This window comes from Aphanomyces astaci (genome assembly GCF_000520075.1).
Source record: "Aphanomyces astaci strain APO3 unplaced genomic scaffold supercont1.19, whole genome shotgun sequence".
Lineage (NCBI taxonomy): Eukaryota > Oomycota > Saprolegniomycetes > Saprolegniales > Verrucalvaceae > Aphanomyces > Aphanomyces astaci.
The window spans coordinates 182555-196722 of NW_009798282.1; the positions used below are offsets into that span (position 1 = coordinate 182555).

Genomic DNA, 14168 nt, shown 5'->3' on the forward strand with positions numbered 1-14168 from the left:
TAAGCTTACAAAGTAATTTTCTTGGGCTGAAATCGACTGTGATGGACAGTAATATGCCGCACATCCTAGTACTGGGTTGGTAGTACTAGCTAGTACTACTACCCAAGGTACTATTAGTAGTAGATGGTCCTTCGAAGTATTACTTACATATACTGGTCTAGACTAGAAAGGTTCTACTACTACAGTAGTTGTAGTTTATCTGCACAATTCCCAATTCTTTAAATACCAAATTCAGTTCAAGAATCGATCGATAGATTTGGCGAATCAGTGCGAATCTCCGGGTACACAGTATATTCATCAATATTAAAATACTCCGGAAGCAAAATTACACTACCGGTACGTAGTAACGTCGTTAATAGCAGTAGAATTACACACTGTAGAGAACAAAACTTAAATACTAGCAGTATAATTAGCCTACGACTTCGTCAGGTGCGCCTTGTGCCATTGAAATCCGACCGCGTGGCCATGGTACTTTCGACTGTCGTTGTTCATTTTCCCAAACATTTGTTTGAGTCTCTCCGATTTATCTGTTGTAAGGCCGAAATATCGGTCGGGAATGGCTTGAGTTGTGTCTAATATAAATATATATTTATTGATATGTCTCTAATATATATTTTTTATACATGGATGAATCAGTAACATACCCCGAGGAGCCTGTGATGGTTGTCTGAAGATCTTAAAGTTAACTGGCATAGCTTTGACGACATCGGCCACGCGGTGCGGATGGTATGGACTGTCTCGGTCAAAGCATCCTATTGTACGTGATATATATATAAATATTTACATATATGTAATATATGATAGATATAAAAATATATAAAAATATATTTACATATATGTAATATATGATATATATATATATATATTTACATGTGTTTATTTACATATATATATATATAAATATATATCTCATTTTTGGAAGGTTCAGCATACCCACAATGCGCTTGGCTTTGACTTTTGGGTACATCTTTCGAGCTTGGAATATTTCTCGGTATGCGTCCATAGGTTGTTCTAGTTTCGGTCTCCCCGTCCTTGTTGGTCCATGTGAAGCTAGGACCTCTTGTTGGGAGGACAACGTAAACGGACTAGAAGGAATTGTTGCGTCCTGCTTGAAGTCCAATCGAAATGGCGGCTTTGTACTGGTCGAAGTCTCGAATGGAGGTTCTGATGGTTCTGATGGTACTTGAGTAGACTCGCCACTCGTGATCGGGTCTGTACTTAAAGTCAAAAACCAAGGCAAGTCGTGCCGTTCAGCAGTAAACTCTGCGACAAGGCGATCAACTGCCCGCCTCAATCGGTCCGCCTTGTTGTACAGGAACCGCAATCGAAGGCGTACGGCGGGTTGGGGTCGGTCTTTTGACTGCGCCGGCGACAGCGGGTACCTATCATCATCGGACGGATCGCTAAGAAACATAATATATATATACATATATATTCTACCACGCCACTCGCCGCTTTTGATCGAGCAGCGACCGCAATTCGATAGAGGTGTCACCGAGTTTTTCGTGTCGGTCCGCGGTCTTCTTGTCGTCCATGACGGTGATGCACACTCTCGTGGACATGGACTCGATGGGTGTAAACACAAACGGTTCTTCCCACAACGGGTACAACGTGTTGGGCTTGGTGTTGCTCCGATATGCGTTGGTGGGGTGGTACCGTTCCCATTGACCGCTTTCACTAGAGCCCAAATATATTCACAGTACAGTTGTAGTTTCCAGTATATATATATATATTATAAAATATATATATATTCGAGACAATTCTTACATGTTTTGGTGCTCCAAGTGCAAAAGGACATACGGGTCACATGTGCTGTGCAATCGACGCGTGCGCGGCAAGTTGGTTGCTGCGATCAACGTCACTTCCAATCGACTGGCCAATCGATTCGTAGTCGACTGTGGGTCCATGTCCATGTATGTGGTCGCGTCAATCAATGTCGTCCGTTCAGTTTGCTGCAGTTTCTTACATGCCAAGAGCAGCCTATCATATATATATATATATTTGTCTTTTTGTGTTTTCGTCGTGTTTTTATTATGACGGGCGGCGTACCGTGTGTGGACATCGAATGCGAATGGCCCTGTGGCACTACTCAACAACGTGTAATTGGCAGACATCAAGTCCACTCCTGGCACGATGTGGTAGTTGGGGACGTAGGCGTAATATGGATTGGTTGGTTTCTCGGCGGAATTTCGATGTAGAGGGGACCGACGGGAGGGCGAAGCATTGGGGGACGAACTACTGGGCTGGTCGTCCTTCTTGCTCAACTCTGTCGAGACATGGGCGAGCACATGCTGCTTCAAGTGGTCCAGGATGGCCTGCGGCGATGTGAGCGCAAATGGATTCGCGGTCGACGGGGACTGGTTGTTGTTGTGGGTTCTAATATGTTGGGTTATTATATAATATATATATGAACAAATACGGATCAAATTGAAACCATAGGTTCTACACGACGGAAGACTGATCGATGAAAGCAAGCCCACACACATAGAAAGATGTAATATTGTCCTTTTACCCAAAATTAGGACTTTTGTGCCGCTATCGATCGATTCTTTGTACTGGCTTTTGTAAAAATCGTCCAGATTCACACTAATTTAAGCCACACACTAATTGCATGTTTAATTTGTCGAAGAATGGGTTTGATTGGCTTGATCTGGGTTTTGATTGGGCGATCGATTGTCGGTAGATTTGGTACTGCTCATTGTGATTGTGAGCACTCCACTTCACAATCAATTTCGAATCAACTTGCAATATCATCGCCCCATTCGATGATATTTCGACTGGGTTTGGTACGAACACTGGTGGATAAACAATCGGTTATAAATGCATGGACACGGACAGATGAGAGAATAGCTTCTAAAGGAATGAACACGGATAGGTGAAATGAATTTGCTACAAATTTCCCACTTTGTAAAACCGATCACAAATCTCGACTGTTATTGGCGTTGCCGATTCCGCAGAAAGCACCAAGTAAATAAAAAAAGTTAATGTAGCCAATCAGCGAGCAGCATTAATTTCAGAGTGACCAATGGGAGCGATTCGTTCGTGATCGTGCTTGAACGGGGTGTGGAAATTCGTTCCAAATCAAGAATATTACACACCAAATTAGTTTCTCCATATAAGGAAGACGTACGGATCGGAGGTTGGGGTATGTCCAATGTCGGCGAGCTCCTTATCAATGCGCGCTAAATGGTCTTCCAGCGCTTGAAGGGTGGCCTCTCTTGTCATGAGCATGTCCACCAAGTCCAGCCGACGCTGCTGCAGCGCTTGCAAATGCGCCAGCTTTTCACTCACGAGCATGGTAAACAGACTCGTTTCGGGGGGAATAGCCGCCGTGTCCTCGCATTTCCGAAACGTTTTGCGAAGGGCGTCGCGGGGACTGGTCGGGCAATGCTTCTCGACTTGCTTTAACCGGAGCACGGGCAGCTATTTATGATTTATTTCAAAACTTTCGGATCCGTGGTGGTTCAGTTTTCAATGAATTCAAAAGGGAGAGAGTTGGTTGTGACCTGCGTCGACGTTTGAAGTTTGTGCAGCTCGTCGACCCATTCTGCTTTTTGAGTGGTCATGCGCTCAAGTTTATAGCTCAAGGCGGAGATCTCCTTGTCAAACACACCCACCATCCGCTGCCTCTCGTGTCCCCGTCCATCCCTCGGATGACGTGGCGGCGCCGTGGCGGACGACACCCGCAAATCCGCCACGAGCATTTCCTTTGTCTTTTGCACCAAGCGCTGTTCGAGTTCGGAGGCTTCGACGTCGGCAAATGCGATTTGCGTCTGCAGCTCCTCGAGTCGCGCCCGTCCGTCGTCGTAAAAGTACGTCGGGTCGTCCCGTGTCTGTTCCATCTATGTACGTACACGCGTAGTCATAGGATACATATTATTTTTAATATATATATATTATAATATATGAAAATTTCTATTTCAAATTTCTGATAGATAGATATAAGTTTGTAATATATAAATATACATATTTTTAATATATAAATATACAAGTTTTTAATATATAAATATACAAATTTTTAATATATAAATATATTCATGTATTTTTAATATATAAATATATTCATGTATTTTTAATATATATATATATGTATTTATATATATAGGACGCACGGACGACGTGTGGGTGTGCTGCTCGCCCACTAGCGCCTGCTTGAGCACGGAGATTTCGTTGTCAAGGAGCACGATTTCGTTGCGAATGGCGGTGGCTTCCGCCGCCACGTCCGACCGCTCGGCCCTCATCGAGTCCTGATTTTGACGAAGGACCGATACTTGATGCACAAGACGGAGGGCGTTACCGTCAAAAGCGCCGGCGGGCGTCGACGACAAGGCGGAAGAGTGTTGGTCTGCACAGGTTCCGTCTTTGTGTGTCGTGTTGGGATGGCCGAGGTGGTGATTCACGTGGTCGTGGAGGGCGCTGTAGCGTTGGTGCGTGGGGCTGTCGGGCAAGTTGCGGTCGATGTGGATCATGGCGAGTTCCTGCTCGACTTGGAGCAGTTGATGCGTGGCACTGGACCATTCCTTGGACTTGTTGTCTAGCAGTTGCGACTTGACGTGCAGTTCTGTTTTCAACCTTGCGTTTTCAGCTTCCAACAAGTCTTGCTTCTCCTCGAGCCTACGAGCACCACAGGTGCAAATGGGACTCATACGTATGAAACGCTCTTACTCGAGTTGATCTTGGTGGATCAACCGATCCGACTCTCGACGGATTTCGTCATGGGGTAACGGACCCGTGAACCGTCGACGGCTCCTCTCTCGCTGGTCCACAGTGATCTAATTTTTAACACATTGACTTTAATATAGAACTATTCAAACTAGCTACGCACGGGCTGGCCGTCGAGGGTGGACAACGCCAAGAGCGTAAACACAACATAGTCTCGGTAGCTTTGAAGTACCGACAGCGGGTTGGCGCACAGGTGCAGCTACAATATACACATTTCGTACACACGACTGTATTAGAGGTTTGTGTATATTGTCTAGTCGATTTCAAAATTGGTCAATCAAATGAGCCGAACAACCACATCGGCAGATAATCGATCGACAAATTAAAACCAGATCAAGAATCAAGCAGCCAATCAAACCCCCTCTTCGACCAATTCAACTTCGAATTAGTGACTTAAATTAACACTAGACGATTTTTACATGCAAAAGTCAGTACAAAGAATCGATCGATAGATAGATTTGGCAAAGAATCCGCACAAAAGTCCAAATTTTGGGTAAAAAAAGACAATTTGATTCATAACACCAAGAGAATATATATAATACTTCTGGTGCTCATATGAACTACCCTACAGACGTTGGACCGTACCGTGTGCAAGTTGATCAGTGGCGCGAGGATTTCCACTTGTTTGAGCACAGCCAAACCATTGCCAGACAGATTCAGGCATTGCAAGCGTGTGAGTTGTTGGATCGACTTTGGAATGTGACTGATGTAGTTGCCAGACACGTCCAGCGTTTCCTACCCATCGTAAGCCCCGACAAAACGTCAAATGTGGGTGGTGTGTCGCAGTTTATAAGTTTACCAGCACACATGGTTTCGGCAGCTTGAGCACTTTGATGTTGTTCCGGGCCAGGTTTAAATGCTGGAGGTGCACAAAAAGGTCCAACCCGTCCATGGTGTAGATGCTATGGCCACTCACGTCGAGCGTCACGACGTTCGTCAACGAGCTCAGCGTGTCAAGGGACTTCAACTTCCACAATGATGGCTTGACAACGTCGCTCGTGATAGACCGACCAATCTCCAAGCATTCCACACTAACGGGGTCTGCTCCTTGAAGGATCTCGAACAACACAGCACTAGGACACTAGTCGTTCATGTACTACCTTCGTGCTTGATGGTAGTAGTATAGTCAGTCAGTACCTCTCTGTAGTCGTGGAGTCGACGAGTTTCTCGTCCTGTTCTTTGAACGATAGCTGCTTTGACTGAGGATGAAGGGTCATCTTTGGTGGACTGGTGCATCGCAACACGGGGATGCGGGACGACACCGTCGAGATGGTCGCGCGTCTCGACAACGAGTTGGACGTGTCGTGGATGTGGATGGAGAGAGGCTGCCTCGGCTGAACTCCCCTCGTCGTCGACGGAAGGACCGCCGCCACCGCTGCTGCATCCTTCTCCTCTTCGTCGGACATATCGCCTCGTACGTCAAGATAACAACGGACCAGCAGTTTTACTTGACATTTGAAACCACGAAACGGTTTCACGTTTGAGACACGAGTATATTTTTAACCAATAAGTATCCGTGATTTGGTCATGATAAAAAGGCCCATCGCGTTGTTCGGATGTTATCCGTATTTGAGTAATATCCGGAGACGTGACGTTTCGAAGATCGAGGACGTTGTTGCTTGTCTTGCGTGGATGGGGGTCGACGGATGGGCTCTGCGGTTCGTCCAACGACATGGTCGCGCCCTTGTTGTCTTATTGTGGGCATGCATGGCCGTGATTCAGATCTACCAAGTCGCGGTGCTCATGCGCTGGCATCCGCGCTTCGGTGAGCTCGTGACGTCCAAGGTGGCCGACCTCTTCAGCCGTGACTGGCTTGCCGCAATCACATCGACTCCAAACATGACTCTACCGGCCGATACACAAGACGCTGAAGAAGACGTGTGCCTTTCAATGAAGAAACACTCCCATGCCAAAGTAGTCTGCAGCATTTCGACTTAACACCGACTAAGAGGACATACTGTACTTACTGTACAGCACATGTACAGTTCATTCCCGCTGCTGCAATTTGAGAATGTGTGTGTGTGTCGCATTTATCCGGAGGTACCTATCCGGATAAACTTCTATATGCTGGATTTCCAGTTCTGCTGTTTGCGCCAAGACCGCCGACTGCGGCCACATGGAGGTACCGTAGGATTCGCGTGGCCCCCAAGTCGTCATGAACGCCATCGTAGATATGCAAGGAGTTCCGTGTGGAGGATAAAATGGCAAGCACATTCGCAGACGTCGTGTGGGCGCCAGGGGTGTCCAAACTGTTCGGCGTGGATACCGTGCACCAGTTGCTCCTCACCGAGTGTAACACGACGAGACAAGTACGCCGTCCACCACCGCCATGCTCTTCTAAGACTGATGTACATGCATGCTCGACAGGTCTATTTTGAATACGTGGCGCCGCTGTTCATTCCCCAAGCTATCGGGCTTGAGCTCACGCAACCCATCGACCAAGGATTTGTTGAGAACGTGCTGTTTCGGCGTCGGGCGACGTTCTTGGACGCGATGGCGTCGCCGTCCCCGTCGGACATGTCATTCGAGCGGCACGAGGTAGGGAGAAACTACAGACGATCGCATGCACGTGACTGCCTTTCCTTCAGGTCGCTGCTACAACTGCTACTACCACCACCGCGACGACGACGACATCCTCGTCCTTGAACAATATACCCATTGGGTTGTTCTCGAAGGAACCTGTCCATCTCGACGTGGAAGAAGACGTGTACGTGAGTCAATCCATCTTGCTGTCGCTGCTCCTGTCTCCGTCAGCCAACATCTCGGACGACCACCGGCCGATCTTACAAGACACATTCGTAAGCCACACCAAACTCATGTTGGAAGCGCTCGTGCATCGCATCGCCACTTCGAAAGACGACGCGCAAAGTACGTTGGACTCGCTCAGCCATCTCGTGTATGCGTCCCTGTATGGCGGCCTCGTGGCGTTGCTACAGCATGGAGCTGCGTCGAATGTACGTAAATATTATCATTTTCCCCAAAATATTTGGACTTTTAGGCTGATTCGACAAATATCTATGATCGATCGATTCCTTGTTTTTGAAGTTTGCAAGTTGTCCGGTTGTGGTGATTGGTATCACAGTAATTATAAAGTCGCACACTAATTGCATGTGGACGACAATTTAATGCAATCTGATTGGCTAAATATATCCTTCTGCCGATTCTTTTGTATATTTATCTGGTAGTGTCGATTCATATCCTCCATGTCACTCCAGTTTAAACACCACGATATATATATATATATATATATATATATGCTCCAGTTTAACCACCACGATATATATATATATATATGTATTGTGCATTCACGATTCGCGCGGGGTTTTGAACCGACCTTGAATCACGGTGGAAGTTCTGATTGGCAGAATATCTCCCTTGTCGTTTCTGGAACAGCCAATCCGATCCATTCAAAATATAGTGGAATCTTCGCCCATAGCGTCGAATCCACACTATTTTTAATCGAATCTCGGACTGGTGAAGAAAGCCTCTACAGTAGATCGCTACTCGCTTGATCGAAGGCTGTCTATACTATAAAGCTACGTTGACTTGTAACGTGATGTTGCCACTACTAGGACGACGGTGGCTTTTCGACGCATTTGGCCCTGGAATGTCTGCCGCTGCTGCAAAACGTCAACACTTCGTTGAACACAATAGCCCTAGCGTTCCTTTCAACCGATCGGGCGGACCTGTCGGCGCCGCCGCCGCCCGTGCATCTCCACAAGAAACGGCCGCACTCGGACGATGATGCATCGTCGTCCCATGGAAACTCCATCATGACTGCGCGCATTCCACTGAAACGGCAACGTACGTTGTATCGGGAACCCGACGCGGACCGCCAACAACTGGACTTTGCACACGCTATCAAAGCCATGCTCGAAAATGTGCACAGTGCCATCACAGGCTCGTCCACGGATGTGATCAACCCCACGAGTTTGCTCAATTGGGAGTTGTCAGGTACGTACACAACGACTTATTTATATATATTGATAGGTATTTGCCCACATATATATAGGGATCCTTGGGTAGTCTATGTTGTTTTCATGTGGTTGTTGTCGAGGAGGTGGAGATTCTCGCTTGGATACTACTTTGTGTTGGAACACCCAAGAATATTCATCTATATATATATATTATGTCCAGAATATTGAATGAATGGATTCAATCCTTGCAACACAATGTGTGTATATAAAACGACATAAACAATATGGTTGTAGATTCCACGAGTACGAGCTTAATGGCGTATTTCGACCTGAGTTTCCAAGCAGCCAACGAACTGGTCCGCGTGTCTCGGTGTCATTCGTTTGCGTCTGTGCTGGTGTTTGTGGCCGAGAATCCGACGCAACTGCCGCTGCTTCAGATTGAAATGGAGACCGACTGCATCAAAACCAGCTTGGCGTTGCTCGTTGAACTCCAAATGACCATCGCCACTGTCCAAACCCCTAGCACCGACACCCCCGTCCAGGTATTATATATATATATATATATTATCACTGCGTCCAATGTATACAACGAGAACCTCCATGGTCCACCACGAAAATGATTCTATTGTGTGGATATATATATATATGTATACAAATTCGTCGGCATGATAATGTATATATACATACAGCTTCTGATATATATATAGTTGTATGGAGAAAAAAATAATGTTCCGGACGATATCACATATAATATGTTTCGAAATGCCACCAAGATTTGTTGTATGTGAATAAACAGTGTTGCGAGTATATATATATATATATATATATAATTCGATCGACTTTTATGAGCGGAGTATATATATATATATAATTCGATCGTCTTTTATGACATTTATATATATGGATAGATCTTGCATGCGGACGTGCAACAAAAGCTCATGCGGTGGAAAGGGGCGATGGCGGTGCTCTTGTCTCTGGGGTGGACTGTGAGCACATCGGGATGGTACCATTTGGAGTACATTGGCCGCGAGTCGTCGCGCCAGAGTTTGCTGGACGCGGCCGACGTCCTCGCCCAGTACATCCTCCTCTGCGACCAGCGCCACCACCAGTTGACTGCGACCCACCACATGCTGCAGCTGGAAGCGATGGCGTCGACGCCGTCGAAACCTGGCGGGTCGTCAGCAGCACCTCCGCTCGAGTTTCACTGCCCCATCACCCATCACGTGTACACGACGTCGGCCGACCTCGCCGACCACGCGGCGCAGTTGGAGCCGTGGCTCAAATGCATGGTCTACTGCCGCATGAAGAAACTGTTCTGGTACTCGCCATACTCGGCGCAACCCCAGGGCAATCTGCATTACCCGTCGTACACGAGCTGTCGGTTCGAAGTCCAGGCCAGCTCGGACGTACTGTGGGTGCGCCATCCGTTCTACTTGTACCACGCTTGCCTGGGCCATTTGATCGTCGCTCCATCGAAAGACGAGAACGACGACGACGCTGATTTCTTGTACGGCTTGCCCTGTGTCCAAGGCCACGTCCAGTTTGCCCATGCCCGAGTGTTCCCGTCTGAAGTGCCCGTGGTCCACTCGTTGGTGTCGTGTACGCTGGACGACGTCGACGCCACCGCGACGGCCTTGTCGCACGAGTTTCTGCACTCTCTGGTGCGGCGATCTATATATATATATATATATAGTCCTTTTACCCTTGGTTTGTGCTGATTCTTTGCCAAATCTATGTTGTTCGATCGATTGTTTGTATTGACTTTTGTATGTAAACATCGTCCAGGCTCACAGTGATGGAAGTCACACAGTAATAATGTTGATTTGGTCCGAGAGTGGATACTTTGATTGGCTACTTGATTCGTGATCTGGGTTTTGATTGGTCGAATATATCGATTGTCTGCCGATTTTTGGTGATTCTGCTCATTGAGCACCTAAACCCTCGTATTTCGAATATATCGACTTGGCAATTTCACAAAATGGGAAATTCTTGGATTCATCTCGATGGGTAGGTACACAACGAAGGCGAAAGCGACTGCATGTGGTTCACTCAACGCCTGGGACCGGTCCCGACGCGATCGATCCGTCGCATGCAAGTCGAGCGTAAAGTAGTGGGGCTTGCATTGGTAGTATCTGGACTGTTAGCCGCCGCAGCATCCAATGCAGACCATCCAGCGTGGCCGCGCCTGCGCAAGGAGTTCCAGTCGTTCCACCAGTGGCTGCACCAGCAAAGCCAGCACCCGTCCACCGAGTCGCTGGAAAACGTCGAGTTATGGGCGTCGTTCTTGCTCCAAGTGTTTGCAGACGGCCCTGGCTTTGATCTGTGGGCCATACATACGCAGGAAGAGTTTGTGCTCCACCAAGTGTTTGGCTTTCTCAAGCGCATGCACGGAACCAAACTGTCGGAGAATCTGCGACAGAGGGTGCTGCGTCTGCGCCGTGCCGCGTGGCTCGAAATGATTGGGCTCGTGGTACTTGAACGCCATTTGCAAACGGGTCGTCCGGTGCTGCCGACGTGCCAGCACATTGCCGTGGATGCGTTGACGATGTTGTTTCAGCAGCGCCCTGCGTCGTCGATTCGATACGGAAAGTGGTGGAGCAAATTGCTCCAAGCGACGCACACGTGGACACGGGACGCCGGCACGATTGCCGACAGTTTATACCGGCTATGGCGACAACCCAAGTCGATTCACTCGGTCGAGCCGTGTCCCGCCGCCGCAGGTTTGTAATATATATATATATTGTGCTCTTAGTAAAATATAATATGGGTTTTGGTGCTGATTTACCAATTTCATCGTATCGATTTCTTGTCCTGAAATTTGTGTTTCTAAAGAAGCGCCCTCTGATTTCAGCCAACAATGAGATCGATGTGGAATGACTGAAGCGAGAATTTTTTGATTGGCTCCTTGATTCGTGTTCTGAGTGTTTGATTGGTCGATCGATTATTTGGTGCTGCTCATTCGATTGACCAGCTCCTCACTCCTTCAATGTCGAATCATCAACTATATATATATATATGACACTATATTATCTAAACAAGAGATGGGATGGATCCCTAGGAGCCGTTGCGAGTCTGTTTGACGCGGCAGAGATGTCATCGGAAGCGTGGACGACGGCGCTGTTTCTGACGCTAGAGTGCTTACAGACCCAGTCGGTGGTGGAGCTCATACTAAATCAGTTCCACCAGTGGCTCATGCAAGCCAACGACGACAGTGTGCGGCGAGGCCATCGCCTAGTGTGTCTGTGCTTGGAGCGATTGCCCCCTTGTTCTCCTGAAGATCTTTTCCCTTGTCTTTCCACGGTCTGTACGCTTGTATGCACTCAACTGCACTTGTTTTCGCATGGGACACAACACCATCTCGTACACGGACTCCAGGTACAGTGTTTGACGTAGTATGTTGTGTATTTCCTCAATTGTCTTCGTCACAATCTCTTGTAGACTATGCTTCCACGGATCCAACCCATGCCCATTCTGCTCGAGTTTATCACGGTGCTCGCGGCCATGCACCAAGACCCCACGCTGGTCACTGTCGAGCCTTACTTGGTCCAGAATCAAGCACGTCTGGAATTGGCGCTCAAGCCGACCTTGTCCGTGTATGCGCCGACGCTACCGGCGGTGGAGGCGGCGGCCGCGGCGGTAGAGGCGTGGTCGATGCAGTCCACCGTGGCCTCTTGGCTGTCGAGTGCCGCTGCCAATGCCATGAGTAGTTCCACCCACGTCCAACAGACCCAGGCGCAGCTCCTGGGCCTGGGAAGTTTGATTCTGTTTGCGCAAGATTGCTCTAAAATCAGCATCGGGCACACTGTCCGCATGACGTCGCCGAGTGTGGTGGTGCCCGTCACGGACGGGATCGTGTTGTCTGTGCATCGCGACAAGACATTGCGAGCCGTACGACCTATATATATATAATATATATATATATATATAGGTATAGATGATTGATGCATGTGTCACTATTGTAGACGTGTCGATGTTTATTTCGGTCGCGAAGTGCGGCCACGCCGTTTTATGTGGTGCATGTGACTGCGGGCCTGCTGCACTTTCCTTGCAAGCACCCCCCCACGACACTTGGACTAGACCCGTCGATGCTGTCGCTGGTCGAGCAAGTCGCCACTTCGGCGTCGTGTTTGGCCATGTCGAATTGGTTCTTTAAAGTGTGGCTCCGGTCGATGGACCAGCAGCAGCAGCACGCTCCCCTTTCCAACGACAAGCTGGCGTACCTCTTGGGCATTGCCATGCATCCGTTGACGTTTCCACTGCCCCCCCACGCACTTGTATCACCAGACACTGCCATTCAACCGCGCACGTACTGGTATGTGTGTCATGTTTGTGATGTATTGAGATTTTGTGCATTCTACTCGAAATATTTGGACTTTTGTGTGCCCGGATTCGCCAAATCTACCGATCCATGTTCTTTGTACTGAATGGTGAAAGTAAAAACGTGTCCTGTGAGGATGTGTATCACACTAATTGAGGTCAATCACTAATTGCATGTTGGTGATGGTTTCCTGCAATCTGATTGGCTAAATGGCCGATTCGTCTGTCCATTTGGATGTGTGGATTTATTCGTTCTCCATGTCAAACACAACAACATATATAGTTGCATTCAATGCATGTGTATATATATATATATTGCTACATCGGATGTATATTTATAACGTGTTATAATAGCACTGATGGATATATGGGGTATTGTTTCACACATTTACGTATAATATCAATAATGTATTTATTTATGCTCGTACGGGTATGTGTCTTGTGTCATTTCGTCTATATAAATGTAGTTGCATTGTTTATAGTATGCATATTGATGTATATATATTGTCCTTTTACTCTAAATTTGGTGGACTTTTGTGTGGATTCTATGCCAAATCTATCGATCGATTCTTTGTCCTGACTTTTGTATGTAAAGATTGTCCAGTCTCACCCTGATTTGATTCACACATTAATTCGACGTTGCATTGGTCGAAGAATGGATTTGATTGGGTACTTGATTAGTGTTCTCGGTTTGGATTGGTCGATTGTCTGCCAATGTATTTGGTGCAGCTCATTCGATTGAGCAAGCACCCCACTGTTCCAAAAATTTCGAATGGACTTGACAATAATGTGTGTTATGCTAGCGTTTTCTCCATTGATATCGTCTCCCATATTCATATTTTTTAATAGATTCATGTCCATCGTATTATATAATACTGTATCATACGCATGATTACATATTGTGGTTTCGAGTGAATTTTCGTGTTGTAGCGTGGTTTCTCGTTGGAATTTAAATCGATTTGATTGGCTACCTCAGATGAGCTTAAAATTAATAGTCAATCAAAACCTTCTCAATGAAATTCAACCAATCAGATCCCTCCCCAAATTTGTATCAAATCGACAATATATTATGTTTTTTCTAGGCGAGTGGAACAGATGTACCGTCATGTGGGATACGAACTCGGACGTCTCCACTTGCTCGAGACTTTATATCCAGGCCATACGTTGCTCTTGGCTTGTGGGCAGTCGAATGCCCAATCTCCCCCCCCCCCT

General features: G+C 47.1%; 2 protein-coding genes across 3 annotated transcripts in view; one reads left to right on the top strand and one right to left on the bottom strand.

The window, feature by feature from the left end:
• Window positions 1–333: 333 nt before the first annotated feature.
• H257_08497 lies at window positions 334–6167 on the bottom strand. 2 transcript variants are annotated; one of them, XM_009834381.1, is made up of 14 exons: window positions 5860–6167; window positions 5522–5795; window positions 5308–5457; window positions 4826–4921; window positions 4666–4772; window positions 4113–4614; window positions 3507–3842; window positions 3131–3423; window positions 2050–2376; window positions 1768–1980; window positions 1441–1677; window positions 938–1382; window positions 645–752; window positions 334–572 (listed from the first exon to the last, which is right to left on the bottom strand). In XM_009834381.1, exons 1-14 carry the CDS (start codon window positions 6126–6128, stop codon window positions 489–491), a joined length of 3441 nt encoding a protein of 1146 aa, XP_009832683.1. In that variant the 5' UTR covers window positions 6129–6167; the 3' UTR covers window positions 334–488. The 2 variants fall into 2 exon arrangements, with proteins under 2 accessions (XP_009832683.1, XP_009832682.1); XM_009834380.1 differs by having other exon boundaries at window positions 934–1382; window positions 5860–6156.
• A 187-nt stretch (window positions 6168–6354) lies between these two features.
• H257_08498 (hypothetical protein) overlaps window positions 6355–14168 on the top strand; it is a gene marked incomplete at both ends in the record, with an annotated part of 21116 nt that continues 13302 nt past the window's right edge. Inside the window, 13 exons of the mRNA XM_009834382.1 lie at window positions 6355–6636; window positions 6821–6844; window positions 6894–7031; window positions 7090–7260; window positions 7311–7676; window positions 8295–8676; window positions 8934–9181; window positions 9548–10300; window positions 10651–11359; window positions 11698–12014; window positions 12078–12527; window positions 12602–12951; window positions 14039–14119. Coding sequence (XP_009832684.1) covers window positions 6355–6636; window positions 6821–6844; window positions 6894–7031; window positions 7090–7260; window positions 7311–7676; window positions 8295–8676; window positions 8934–9181; window positions 9548–10300; window positions 10651–11359; window positions 11698–12014; window positions 12078–12527; window positions 12602–12951; window positions 14039–14119 — 4271 coding nt within the window. The remainder of the gene's footprint in view (window positions 6637–6820; window positions 6845–6893; window positions 7032–7089; window positions 7261–7310; window positions 7677–8294; window positions 8677–8933; window positions 9182–9547; window positions 10301–10650; window positions 11360–11697; window positions 12015–12077; window positions 12528–12601; window positions 12952–14038; window positions 14120–14168) is intronic.